Source organism: Vulpes lagopus, chromosome 2 (assembly GCF_018345385.1).
Source record: "Vulpes lagopus strain Blue_001 chromosome 2, ASM1834538v1, whole genome shotgun sequence".
Taxonomy (NCBI): domain Eukaryota; kingdom Metazoa; phylum Chordata; class Mammalia; order Carnivora; family Canidae; genus Vulpes; species Vulpes lagopus.
The window spans coordinates 70,295,950-70,308,065 of record NC_054825.1 but is presented as its reverse complement, the minus strand read 5'-3'; the positions used below and the strand labels follow the sequence as shown (position 1 = coordinate 70,308,065).

Below are 12,116 nucleotides of genomic sequence, written 5' to 3'. Positions count from 1 at the left end.
AGATAGGCAGAGGGAGAAGCAGGCTTCTGGTGGGGGGAGCCTGATGCGGGACTTAATCCCAGGACCCCAGGATCACATCCTGAGCCAAAGGCAGATGCTTAACTGCTGAGCCACCCAGGCATCCCATTGACTAATAATTTAAAGCAAAATCAATACTTGATGTAGAGTGTTCATAAGAGGAGAAAAGAGGTAAAGAGAGATGAGAGGGAAAGGAAGAACAGGAAAGTGCAGAATCAGAGTCATAGTGCTGAATTGAAAAAGACCTCAGTGTCCTCTTAATTGTTTTAATTTAACTTAATTTAATTTTATCCCTAATGCTCTTTTCATTAAGGGAAGGGCACCAAGTTCAGAGAGGTCCTGTGACTTGCCCATAGTCACACAGCTGTTCGCTAACAGAGCAAGGACCAAGACCTACATGTTCTAGTGCCTTTGTCAATCATACTGTCAAGTCTCTTAAAATAGAAGTAAAGATTTAGATCCCTTGTGTTTGTGGTGACCTGTCTTGCAGCAGCATGAGCTTCAGATAGGGACATCACTCACCTTAAGGAGGGAATCAACCTATGAAGGAGGGATGGCCTACTGGTTTCAGAGCAAATATCAGTACTGGGTGGGCCCAGGATATGGACTGTGGGTATGGAGAGAGCCTAACTGCTCAACCTCCAGTTCCATTTTCTCTCCCCATTCCCAAAGCATCCAAACCTACGAAGAGCTGAAGATGTGGACGCACTACTTCTAGGCATGGCCTCCCAGATCGCTGAGCGAGAGGACCATGTGGTGGTTGAGGATGTGCTAGGTGAAGCTGAAGCTGTCCCTACAGAGTGGCCCCTGGGTGGGGTTTCTGCTGGAGTTCCTGCGCCAGGCTGGGAGGAGTGCCTGGGCCTGGGAGCCTTCCTTCTTTCATTGCTGAGAGACCTGTTGACCATGGTTTCCTCTGTGTGATTCTGGGCCCCCTGGGGATGTTCGAAGCCTGGGTCCTGAGCTAATGGAGCTGTGGTGGCCCTGAGCAACCTCAGACTCTCTGCTCTTTCATCCCCAGATTTCTGGCCTGGGTCCCTGAAGTTTTCCCGTACAGACCACCTGGCTGGCTGTCTACAGAGGGGCCGCGATCTGGGCCTGCCCTCTTATACCAAGGCCAGGGCAGCACTGGGTCTGCCTCCCATTACCAGATGGCAGGACATCAACCCTGCACTCTCCCAGAACAACCACACCGTAAGGAGGGGTTGGGACCCAGACGGCAGGGGGGAGGGTCAGGGCACATTGGCCTGAGACATGGAAGGGAGGCAGTGAGACACAAACAAGAGACAAGTCCCTGGTGAGAGGGATGGGACTTACCCAGGTGGCTTTTCCTAGTATCATACACCAGGATGGAGGGTCCCAGACTAGCAATATTTGGCATTAGAATTTGTGACTGTGCAATCTAGCAAATGTTTGTTGAACATCTCTTGCATGCCAGGCACTTAATAGGCATTATCTCATTTACTCTTTCCAACATCCCATCTGAGCAAGTGTAGAAGGTCCTCAACCCAGGAACAAGCTGTACTTTTTTATATACTGATACTCAAGCTGCCTTTGGGGAGTCAACTGTCACACCCTGAGCTATTGCCTGGGCAGGTGGCATTGCCTGCAGCCAACAGACCAGTTTTTGTGGCCTCACCATCTTAGCACAGTGGTGTTTCTACAATTGCATGCTTGTTTTATTACTTTCGTCCTTACTATTTTATAAGATTGTTGGAAAGTGGAGAATTGAAAAGACCGCGGAAGAAGCAATATGCACATGGGGCTTGTAAACTTTATAAAATCAATATAAAGATAGGAATCACCAGGAGTACCAAAAGTAGCAAATATTTAGCTTAACTGGGCCTCACTGGAATTAAGCTGGGCAAATGTTTATTTGGATTGCAGAAAAAAGAACTAAAGTAAAGGTCAGATAGAAAATGCTGCTCATATAATGTTTAAGTCTGTCTCCAAAAGGCAATGTATATGCAGGGATTGGATTTTTAAAAACTTTTTTCACTTTCAATAATAGAAACCTTTTCTAACACATCATTCTAGCCTTCCAACTTTTGTACTGAATTTTGACCCTTAACTTTCATACCTTTTTGAGAACAAGCCACATAGGGAACTGGCTGCCTGTTTTATTCCAACTTTAGAAAATAGGCAGCTGAATCTGTGAGTGAGTTCCCATAAGTGAGTTAACTTATGTAAAGCACACAGAGCAGTGCCTGGGGCATAATAAGTGAGTGCTTGTCGCTGTCATTTATTATTATCATCCCTGGGGCTGATCCCTGGGAACTACCTCTTTGCCCCAGGGCAAGTGCCAGGTCCTTGCACTCACTCCTGTGCACTCCTGTGCACTCCTCAGGTGCTGGAGGCCACAGCTGCCCTGTACAACCAGGACCTATCCCAGCTAGAGCTGCTCCCCGGGGGGCTCCTGGAGAGCCATGGGGACCCTGGACCCCTCTTCAGTGCCATCGTCCTCAACCAGTTTGTGAGGCTGCGGGATGGCGACCGCTACTGGTTTGAGAATACCAGGAATGGGTAAGGCCTGGCTGGCCCCCTTCCTCAGACTCCACCTTGGCCTGAGCTCCAGGACCTCTGCATGTAATGTCAGCAGCCCTGTGGGCCCTTGATTCAGCTGGACTCACCTACTCCTCAGCCTCTCTGGGTCTCTTTCCTCATCTGGGTCCCTGGGCCAGAGCAGGCATCTGTCTCCCAATGTAACAGCTCCCTACCTATCCCACCCCAGGCTGTTCTCTGAGGAAGAAATTGCAGAGATCAGAAATACTTCCCTACGAGATGTTCTAGTGGCTGTCACCAACATGAACCCTAGTACCCTGCAGCCCAATGTCTTCTTCTGGCATACGGGTGAGTAGCCAGGGGGTACTTGGAGGGGTCTGGGGTCTGGTGTCTCATCCCTCCTCAGCCGTGGGCCTGGTTCAGGTGCAGTTGGGCAGTAGATTCCAAGGAGGCAGTGAGCTATGGTTCTGCCCTTAGAAACTTTGGTTCTGGGCACAAGGTGACCGACCACAGGTGTCTGTGTAGGTCCCCTTCTGCACAACCCCAGGAGGTATCCATGTGAGGGCAAGACTGAAACTCAGAGACATAAGGAGAAGGCTCCCATGGGCTGGGCTAAGCCTGGGTGGGTGTGATATCAGGAAGGCATAGTGCAGTGAGGATATCCTTATCTCACAGCAGTGACAGGGGAAGGGCTGTGTGTGTGTGTGTGTGTGTGTGTGTGTGTGTGCATGTGAGGGAGACAGAGGCTGAGGTAACCCAAGTAGGCAAACACCACATTCTTGGTATAATGACAGGGGTAAGCAGCTCCCACCCCCTCTGCTACCGAGAGTTCCCCCCCCCTGCCCCACCCTTCTGCCACACTAACCTTCTCAGTGATTCGGTGCCAGAGCCTCTGGCTCAGCACCCCCACCCCCCACCCCAGGACTCCTGCTTCCTCTTCCTCCCCAGGAGACCCCTGCCCGCAGCCAAGACAGCTCAGCACTCAGGGCCTGCCAGCCTGTGCTCCCTCCACCATGCAGGACTATTTTGAAGGCAGTGGATTTGGCTTTGGAGTCACCATTGGGACTCTCTGCTGCTTCCCCCTGGGTAAAAGTGATGGGCAGGGTGGGGTTGGGTGAAATGCGTACTCTGAGGGATGGCAGTAGGGTGGTTTCATCAATACAGACTATGCAGGATACTATTTGGGCACATGAAGAAAACCTCAGAGCAGGAGGGGACATGAGAAGTATCTGACCTGTAGCTAAGTTAACTCCAGGGAAAATTGCCTTCCTGTTCTCCTGGGGTCCCTCTAAGGCCCAGATTGGTCAGGAGCCACAGGGTATCTGTATTTCACAGTTATCTGCAGGAACCTGGGCCTGGGAAACTGTTAGAGGCAAACCCTGCTTGAGAACCAGTTGAGAACTAGCTGGGGCAAAGGTTTGAGACTTAGACTTTGTCATGGCTGTGTGTGAGTCCACCAGCAAGCATGGCAGAGTGGGTGTAGTATCAGCACAAGGACTCTGGCCTTAGTCTCTGGCTGGGAAGGGACCTGAGTGGTGGAAGCAGGGGAGGCTGTTCTGACAGTGCTGCAACATCTTAGATGATACCCAAAGCTCCCTCCTCCACCCCCCTACCAGGGAGCTTCACAGTCTGAGACAATTAAATGAGCCCACCTAGGAAGTGGGGAAGGCAGGGGGTCTTGCTAAGGAAGGAGGCCACTGATCTCTCCAGACTCCCACCCTTCCTCTGAGCATCCTACTGCCTCTGCCCTCTCAGTGAGCCTGCTTAGTGCCTGGATTGTTGCCCGGCTCCGAAGGAGAAATTTCAAGAAGCTCCAGGGCCAGGACCGCAAAAGCATCATGTCTGAGAAGCTTGTTGGGGGCATGGAAGGTAGGCCTGGAGCTGGCCAGGGTGGTGAGAGGGAGGACATGCCTGGGCTGCAGCCCCCACCCCCACCTCAGCAGCCTATGGAAAAGGCCTTCCCTTACTAGGCCCCCAAGCAGCTCAGGGCAGGTGCGAAGAGCTGTGGAGGCATCAGGTAGTCGTTGGACCTGAGGTCCTCCACCCTCCTTAGATCCTCTCAACGGGGGCACCTGGGTGGCTCAGTCAGTTAAGCGTCTGCCTTTGGCTCAGGTCCTGAACTCAGGGTCCTGGGATGAGCCTCAGGCCTCCTTTCTTCAGGCTCTCTGCTCAGCAAGGAGTCCTCTTACCCCCTCTGCCCCTCTCCCCTCTTATGCCATCTCTCTCTGAAATAAATACAAATCTTTAAAAAAAAAAAATCCTCCCAAAGGTCCCAAATAAAGAGGATGTGGTAGACTTATGGGGAAGAGCCACAGGACCCTGACTACACTTTAGAGGCTTAATATGATTCTCTAGAATCCTTGGGAAAGGATGCTTTGTGGCATCTTGTACTGGAAGTTCAGGCAACAGCGAAATAATTAATGAAGGTCCAGAGTCACACTGATGGAGGATTGGAATCTTGGTTTCACCTCTTGGGCTTTTGGGCCTTGGGCAGATTTTTTAATCTCTCTAAACCATTTTTTCCTATAAAACAGGAATAATACTAGCATTTAACTCACAGGTTTATTAATATTAAATTAACTTGTTCACGCAAAGCACTTGGTACAGTATTGGGCACATAGTAAACACTAAGGAAATGGTAGTCATTCTTCACGTAGGCTAGAGGCACAGGAGAACCGCTGGGCAGAGGATGACCCTCACTACCCAAGAAGGGGTGAGGAGCTTTGGAGGCCTTGACCTGACTCCACTCCTAAGCTGAAGGAGGCCTAAGCTGGCCTCCTTCCTCCTTGCCCCGGCTGACCCAGTCCTATCTTTCCAGCATTGGAATGGCAGGGCCACAAGGAGCCTTGTCGGCCTGTGCTCGTGCACCTGCAGCCTGGGCAGATCTGTGTGGTGGATGGCAGGCTGTCTGTGCTCCGCACCATCCAGCTACGGCCCCCCCAGCAGGTCAGCCTCATCCTATCTGGCAACCGCGGACGCCGGGCCCTACTGCTCAAGATCCCCAAGGAGTATGACCTGGTATGTTGCAGCTGGTCCCATTCCTCCAAGCGCAGCCAGGGAGGCAGGTGGGTGGAGGGGAAGGAGCACCAAACCAAGCAGAGTTTCTGCTAGTTTCTTCTAGTCCCTGGCTGTAGTCCCTGATGCAGAGAGAACCTTGAACATGTTTGTCCTGCTTTGGGCCTATGGGGTGACATGATCTCCACAGTGCCTTCTTCTTCTTGCACTGTCCTCCTCCTCCCTTTGTAAGGATGCACCAGTGGATCCTAGCTGGGAGTCCTGGGAAGAAGCCAGGCCCCCTGATTTTAGGATCCAGGGAATTGTTATAGATTTTGGAGGATAACTCAATCAGAGGCTGATCTTCAGCTCTGACTAGCTGGCTCCCGGTGCCCTCCATCATGTGTCCTCCCTCCCTTCCCCTCTCTTCTCCAGCATGAACAGAGAAGGAAGGATTGCTTCAGACATGAGTCTTGGCATGCCATCTCTGTGCCTATAAGCAAGCCTGAACCCCACTGAGCCCAGGCCGTAACAGTAAATCCCTTTTACAAGGGTGCTCTTTCAAGGGGCCCCTGACAAAACTCACACAAAGCTCCTGGCCTCAGGAGGCACTGAGAAGTGGTTGCTCTCCCTGTCACCTCTCTGTAGGTGCTGCTGTTTAACCTGGAGGAAGAGCGGCAGGTGCTGGTGGAAAACCTTCGGGGGGCCCTGAAGGAGAGCGGACTGAAGTTCCAGGAGTGGGAGCTGCGGGAGCAGGAACTGATGAGGGCAGCTGTGACACGACAGCAGAGGAGCCATCTCCTGGAGACCTTTTTCAGGCACCTTTTCTCCCAGGTGTGTAGGTAGGGTGAGGTCTGTCCCTACATGTCTGCCTATGGTGGTGCCCTTATCTGCAGATGGCCTAACACTAATAATCAGGTCTACTGAGGTTTTGGCCCAATTGCTTGGCCTTTCTGTAAGGAAATGCTCTGGTGCCCACCTGCGTGACTCCAGGGAGGCCACATCAGGAGCTTAAATGCATGTGTCATTCAGCTCTCTCCCTAGGGCTATCCAGGCTTTCTACCTTCACTTAACTCACCCTGGCCAGAAGGCTGCAGAAACCCAGGACAAGAAGGGCAGTGTGGGGGCAGTGAGAGCCCTTGGTCTGCCTTCCTTGGCACAGTGTAGCTGCCAGAGGCCTCTGTGGGGTATTAATGCACACCTTGCAGACTTTTGAGAAGTACTGAGAGGATGTGGGGAAACAAGCCAGGAAGAGAAATGCAAGGACTTGCATCCATATCTGGCACAAAAATAAAACAGTCTGGGTGTAGAAGGGTGGAGAGGAGAAGCTTGGTAGAGATAAGATCAATACATCATGGGCCCCACTCAAGACCTTTGTCATGCTTCTGGGAAAATGGAACCTACCCAGAAAGGAAGATAACTGGCCAAAAATGATGGCTACAGAACTGATCCAGGAGGTAGGCAGTGTAGGAGTTCAGGGTGGTGGAGGATCATAGTTTGGGTCAGATTTGGCGAGGACTTAAAAAAAGGTGGAAAATTTTTGGCTCAGAGGAAAGGAGCAGAGGTGCCCAGTATAAGGACAAAAAAAATTAATGTTTGAGAAGAAGGAGCAGGGTTGGCAAGCTGGGGAGAAGATTCATGAGGGAAGCAACCATTTAGTGGTCATTTACTACATGCCAAGCACATGACTTTTGTCATTTACTTCCCAAACCAGTCGAACATGAGTATGCTCTAGAATGGAAGGACCCATAGGTGAGGAGATTCACTGCCAGGGCCCAGGCGGGACTGGAGCACCTCTACTCATTTCAGGACCCATCAGGGCTACCGGGACTCCTTGTTGCTGGGGGTGAGATGGTTTGCTGCTGTGTCCTGGGGGTGGCTGCCAATCCTCTCTATCTGCACAGCACTTCCAGGTTTCAAAACATTCTCCATACAATGTCTCCTGTTGAATTCTCACAATAGCCCTGTGAGATAAGTAGGGCATGTAAGAAAATGAATGTTAGACAACTGGAGAGATTTGCCTGTGGTCACACAGCAAGTGGGTGGCAGAGCTGGGACAGGAACCCGGGTCTTTTGCCTCCAGCCCCAGGCTCTTTCCACTAAAGCTCCTTGTTTGAAGTAACAAGGTTTGCCTCATGAAACCATAACCAGCCCTGGACTGGGGGCCCCCAGTTAAAAGGCAGGAAATATAGGTGTTATAGCCTGGGGCCTGCCTGCTTCCCTCACTACCTGAAGGTAGCCCACTGTGAGAGTTCCCCTTTCCCATGCCCAACTTTTTCTCCACTCACCTGGGGTTTTTCTCAGTCAAAACTCCTTGGGGTGTAAGAGCAAGCTAGCAATGATGAAGGGTCAGTTGACTCTGAGGATATGGTGATGGAATTCTCAGGAATTCCAAAGGGAGGACTGTGACTTGGCTTAGAAGGGGCTAGGGAAAGGAAAGATGCCAGCAAACAAGGTCAATTCTCTCTCTTACCCGGCCTCATTTTCTCTGTGTGTTTACTTCCCTCCATCTGTATCTCTGAGCACTTGGAAGAACAGGGTGGCCCACAACTTCTGAGCTTTCTTGTGCTCAGATCAAGACAGACCTGGAACCTGTCAGTCCCAATTCCAGATAATCTGCCTGGGTCAATTGTGCATCCCTGGTCCAATCAGTTAACACAGAGGGCCAGGGCTCTGTAGAACAAATGGCCTCAGGGACCACCTGCAGGTCATAGGGTAGGGCTTAGGGGACAGGGTGCTCGGCAGCTATCTGGAAAAGGTGGTATCTGTCCTATAAGCTTCAACTGGACTTCAAGGAAACCTTGTCTCCTCTTTCCCTCCCTCTGCTGCTGCCCGAGTGCAGGTGCTGGACATTGACCAGGCAGATGCAGGGACTCTGCCTCTGGACTCATCCCAGAAGGTACAGGAGGCCCTGACTTGCGAGCTGAGCAGAGCTGAGTTTGCCGAGTCCCTGGGCCTTAAGCCCCAGGACATGTTTGTGGAGTCCATGTTCTCTCTGGCTGACAAAGATGGCAATGGCTACCTGTCCTTCCGGGAGTTTCTGGACATCCTGGTGGTCTTCATGAAAGGTAGGGGGAGAAGGGAGTGATCATCCAGGTAGGAGAAGATGGAAGGAGCTAGAGACTGCGGCTGGAGGGTAGCTGATCTGTTGGAGATGGGGAAGTGCTGGGGCTAGGTCTCTAGCCATGGCAGACAGCTGGGAGCACCTAGGTAGAGATCAGCAAGGAGAGCGACCCCTTATTGTGCTCAGCAGTTGGGTCACACTCATGTGAGGCCCCTTCTGGCCAGCTTGGGGTTTAGGCAGGTAGGTTGGGGTCTCACAGGGTCCTCCTTCTCCCAGGTTCTCCGGAGGAGAAGTCTAGCCTTATGTTCCGCATGTATGACTTTGATGGGAATGGTCTCATTTCCAAGGATGAATTCATCAGGATGCTGAGGTTGGTCCTGTGGGATGGCCAGAAGAGTAGGCCAGAGCAGGGATTACTGGGGGTAAGAAGTAGGGCATGAAGGTGGGAGCAGGAGAGTAAAGATCACGGGCCTCCTCCTCCTCATCTATATAGCCAAAGACTGTTACAACTAGGAGGAGGCTTGGAATTTGGCCAGTTGGAGCCCTTCCATGTGGTCTCTGAAGGCCTGGTGGGATGATCAGGAGGTCCTCCTGCCTAGGCCTCAGGCTTCTTTTCAGGGCCTAATGGTTTCCCTCCCCTGACCCCAGGTCCTTCATCGAGATCTCCAACAACTGTCTGTCCAAGGCTCAGCTGACTGAGGTGGTAGAGTCCATGTTCCGGGAGTCAGGCTTCCAGGACAAGGAGGAACTGACGTGGGAGGACTTCCACTTCATGCTGCGGGATCATGACAGTGAGCTCCGATTCACGCAGCTCTGCGTCAGAGGTGGGACAGCCTGGCCTTGGGGCTGACTGACTTATCCATTAGCCACAGCAGGCACAGCGTATAAGGTCCACATCCTCTTAGGAGCCCACAGAAATATTTTAATCAATTTTAAGATTCTCTTAAAATCTGAAGAATGAATATAACAATAATAAACAGGGGATGATTAATCCAGGTTGGATTATATTCTTCTGTATAACCAACATGATTGTAAAAATATTTATCTTTTATAAATACACATATATACATATTTTTTCTTTTCTTTTCTTTTCTTTTTTTTTTTTTTAATGGAGGAAGTGGCTTAGGAAAGCGACAGTGCCTAGGGCCCACAGTGCAGCTTTGTCCCGGGGGTGGGCAGGGTTGGGGTGGGGAGGGGGACAGCACACAGAATTATGCTTCTCCTGGCTCTCTCTCAGAGGGCCATGTGCAGGGTGCCCAGGGACGGGGGTGGGGGTGGGGGGACACAACAGTGTCTCTTTGTTACAGCCTTCTCCAAGCCATATTTGCCTGAGCTGGGGTGTCTGGTGGTGGTGGTGGGGGTGCTCTGGTTTTGTTTGCCTTTATATCCCTTGGCTGAGTGCTCAGTTCAAGTTTGCTTTAGTGCACGGAGACCCACATCTGTTGTCCTTCCCCCTACTTCCTGTCCCATCTGTGTCCACCTCGGGTAGGTAGGGGCTAAAGCCAGGGTAGTAGGGGCAGGTAGCAGGACCCTCCATGGTCTACTCTGAGCTGGTGCTGCACCTTCACAGTTTCTCACTGGAGCATGTTGAGACCAAACCCAGCCTCTCCAGATTATGAGCACTTCAGGGAGCTGAGCAGCCCAGATGGAGAAGGGTGAGCTGGGTAAGACCCAGCTGCACTCTGGTCAGGGCTTCCCCTGTCCAGGGCTGGAGGGGAGCTAGCTGGTAGAGTGCAGAGCCAGCACTCCTGATTCTTCATCTTCTCACTTTTCCTAGGTAGCTGGGGCAGTAGGCACCTGGGCCTGAGGGCAGAATAGGGGCAGGTGCCTGGACGTGAGCCCAGGCCACAGTCCCAGGGACATTCAGTCCCTGGAGGCGAGGACGGGCTGGGGGAGCAAGCATTATGTAGAAGGGTGGCTTTGAGTACTACTTTTCCCCCAACATTTTATTATGAACATTTGTAAACACAGGAAGGTAGAAAGCATTTTATGGTGATCTCCATGTCTCCATATATGCCACCTAGATCTACATTTAATTCCCAGGAGGTTTTAAGCTGGAGGGTTCAGCAGGGGTTTTTGTAGCAGAATGGTCTTAGCTACCCCATTAGCCTGATTCCAGTCCCAGGAGTGGGGCTGCAGGTGGACACACATCCAGGGGACACTGCCTGGCCAACTTTGTTTCAGGCCTCCCTACCCACTCATGGCTGGGTCTAGCTCCCACTGGGGCCACAGCTTGAGGCTGGGCACATGAAGGCAAGGGTACCGGCCAAGGAGCCTCTACAGTATGGACATAGGATGAGTGCCAGGTCTTCCTGGGCTCTGGGCCCTGAGCTGTTCCCAAGATCAGGTCTGTGTTACAGGGGTGGAAGTACCTGAAGTCATCAAAGACCTATGCCGGCGAGCATCCTACATTAGCCAGGAAAAGATCTGGTGAGTCCTCATCTGGGAGTGGTAGAGGGAGGGCTGTGGTTAGGGGGCTTGCCTTTTCTCTCCCCAGAATGCCTAAAATCAGGGGCCCTTCTAGCCTATGTAGTGCCTTCATGCAAATTAGAAAACAGTGCTCCTTATTCCAGGCAGACACAGCCCTGCATCAAGAGGAGCGGAGAAAATAAATAAATAAATACATACATAAATACATAAATACATAAATAGCAGAGAGCCTGCTGGATTTCAGTGCTCTCCTGCTGCCAGGGTCAGGTGCCCTGATCAAGGGCAGAGCTGGATGCGTTTCCTTGGCTGGGACCCCCCAGGATGTAACTTCTTTTCTCTCTAGTGAACTGTGGGAATCCTGCTGTCCCCTGCCTGAGAGCTCTGACCCTTCCTCAGCAGAGTCTGCCTGAAGGCAGACTGGGGACAGTAGAGGATCAAGTGCCTTAGGTGGCCAAAGTCCTCTCCTTCTTGTCCTAGTCCCTCCCCCAGAGTGAGTGCTCGCTGTCCCCACAGCAACACTGAGGTGGAGTGGACACCACAGAGACTGCAGTGCCCCATGGACACAGACCCTCCCCAGGAGATTCGTCGGAGGTTTGGCAAGAAGTACGCCCACTCCTCTCCTTAAGCCCGGGCACTTCATCCATCCCTTTAGCATGCAGGGGTGCAGGAAGGATAAATAGTTCGTGCCCGAGAAGATCACAGCCTACAAGATGGTCTGGTATATTGATCATTATTACAATGTCCCACTGATGAATGTTGTAATAGTGGTAAGAGCAAGGGGCTTCAGAGCTCAAGGAAGTGCTCACACTCTGCCTGGGAAGTCAAGGAAGACTTCCTGGAGGTGGGTGTCTTCTGAGCTTCCAGTAAAAGGTGAGACCAGAGCAAGAATGGGGAGTTGCAGACTGGGAGGGGAGAGGACCATCTTGAGTGTGAGTGGGAACTGGGCTAGAGGGAGTGCATCCCCTGGGATGAACTGACCAAGTGAGCCCTTGCAATGCTGTCTGATACCAGTCCCAGTCTGCTTGAGGAGTATGGGATAGCCTTGGGTCTGAACCCTGCTTGGCTTGAGCAACTTGATGCCCTTTCTCTGCTCTAGGGAGGTGGGTTGCAT

General features: G+C 51.8%; 1 protein-coding gene across 2 annotated transcripts in view; it reads left to right on the top strand.

The window, feature by feature from the left end:
• DUOX1 (dual oxidase 1) overlaps positions 1–12,116 on the top strand; it is a 32,050-nt gene that overhangs the window by 8,512 nt on the left and 11,422 nt on the right. Inside the window, exons 12-24 of one of the 2 annotated variants that reach the window (XM_041736987.1) lie at positions 691–793; positions 1,037–1,209; positions 2,363–2,538; positions 2,747–2,865; positions 3,466–3,603; positions 4,273–4,386; positions 5,336–5,535; positions 6,160–6,345; positions 8,354–8,579; positions 8,852–8,945; positions 9,224–9,399; positions 10,936–11,005; positions 11,519–11,608. In XM_041736987.1, the coding sequence (XP_041592921.1) occupies positions 691–793; positions 1,037–1,209; positions 2,363–2,538; positions 2,747–2,865; positions 3,466–3,603; positions 4,273–4,386; positions 5,336–5,535; positions 6,160–6,345; positions 8,354–8,579; positions 8,852–8,945; positions 9,224–9,399; positions 10,936–11,005; positions 11,519–11,608 (1,865 nt within the window). Of the gene's footprint in view, positions 1–690; positions 794–1,036; positions 1,210–2,362; positions 2,539–2,746; positions 2,866–3,465; positions 3,604–4,272; positions 4,387–5,335; positions 5,536–6,159; positions 6,346–8,353; positions 8,580–8,851; positions 8,946–9,223; positions 9,400–10,935; positions 11,006–11,482; positions 11,609–12,116 lie in introns of both variants that reach the window. The other variant, XM_041736978.1, reaches the window with a different exon arrangement.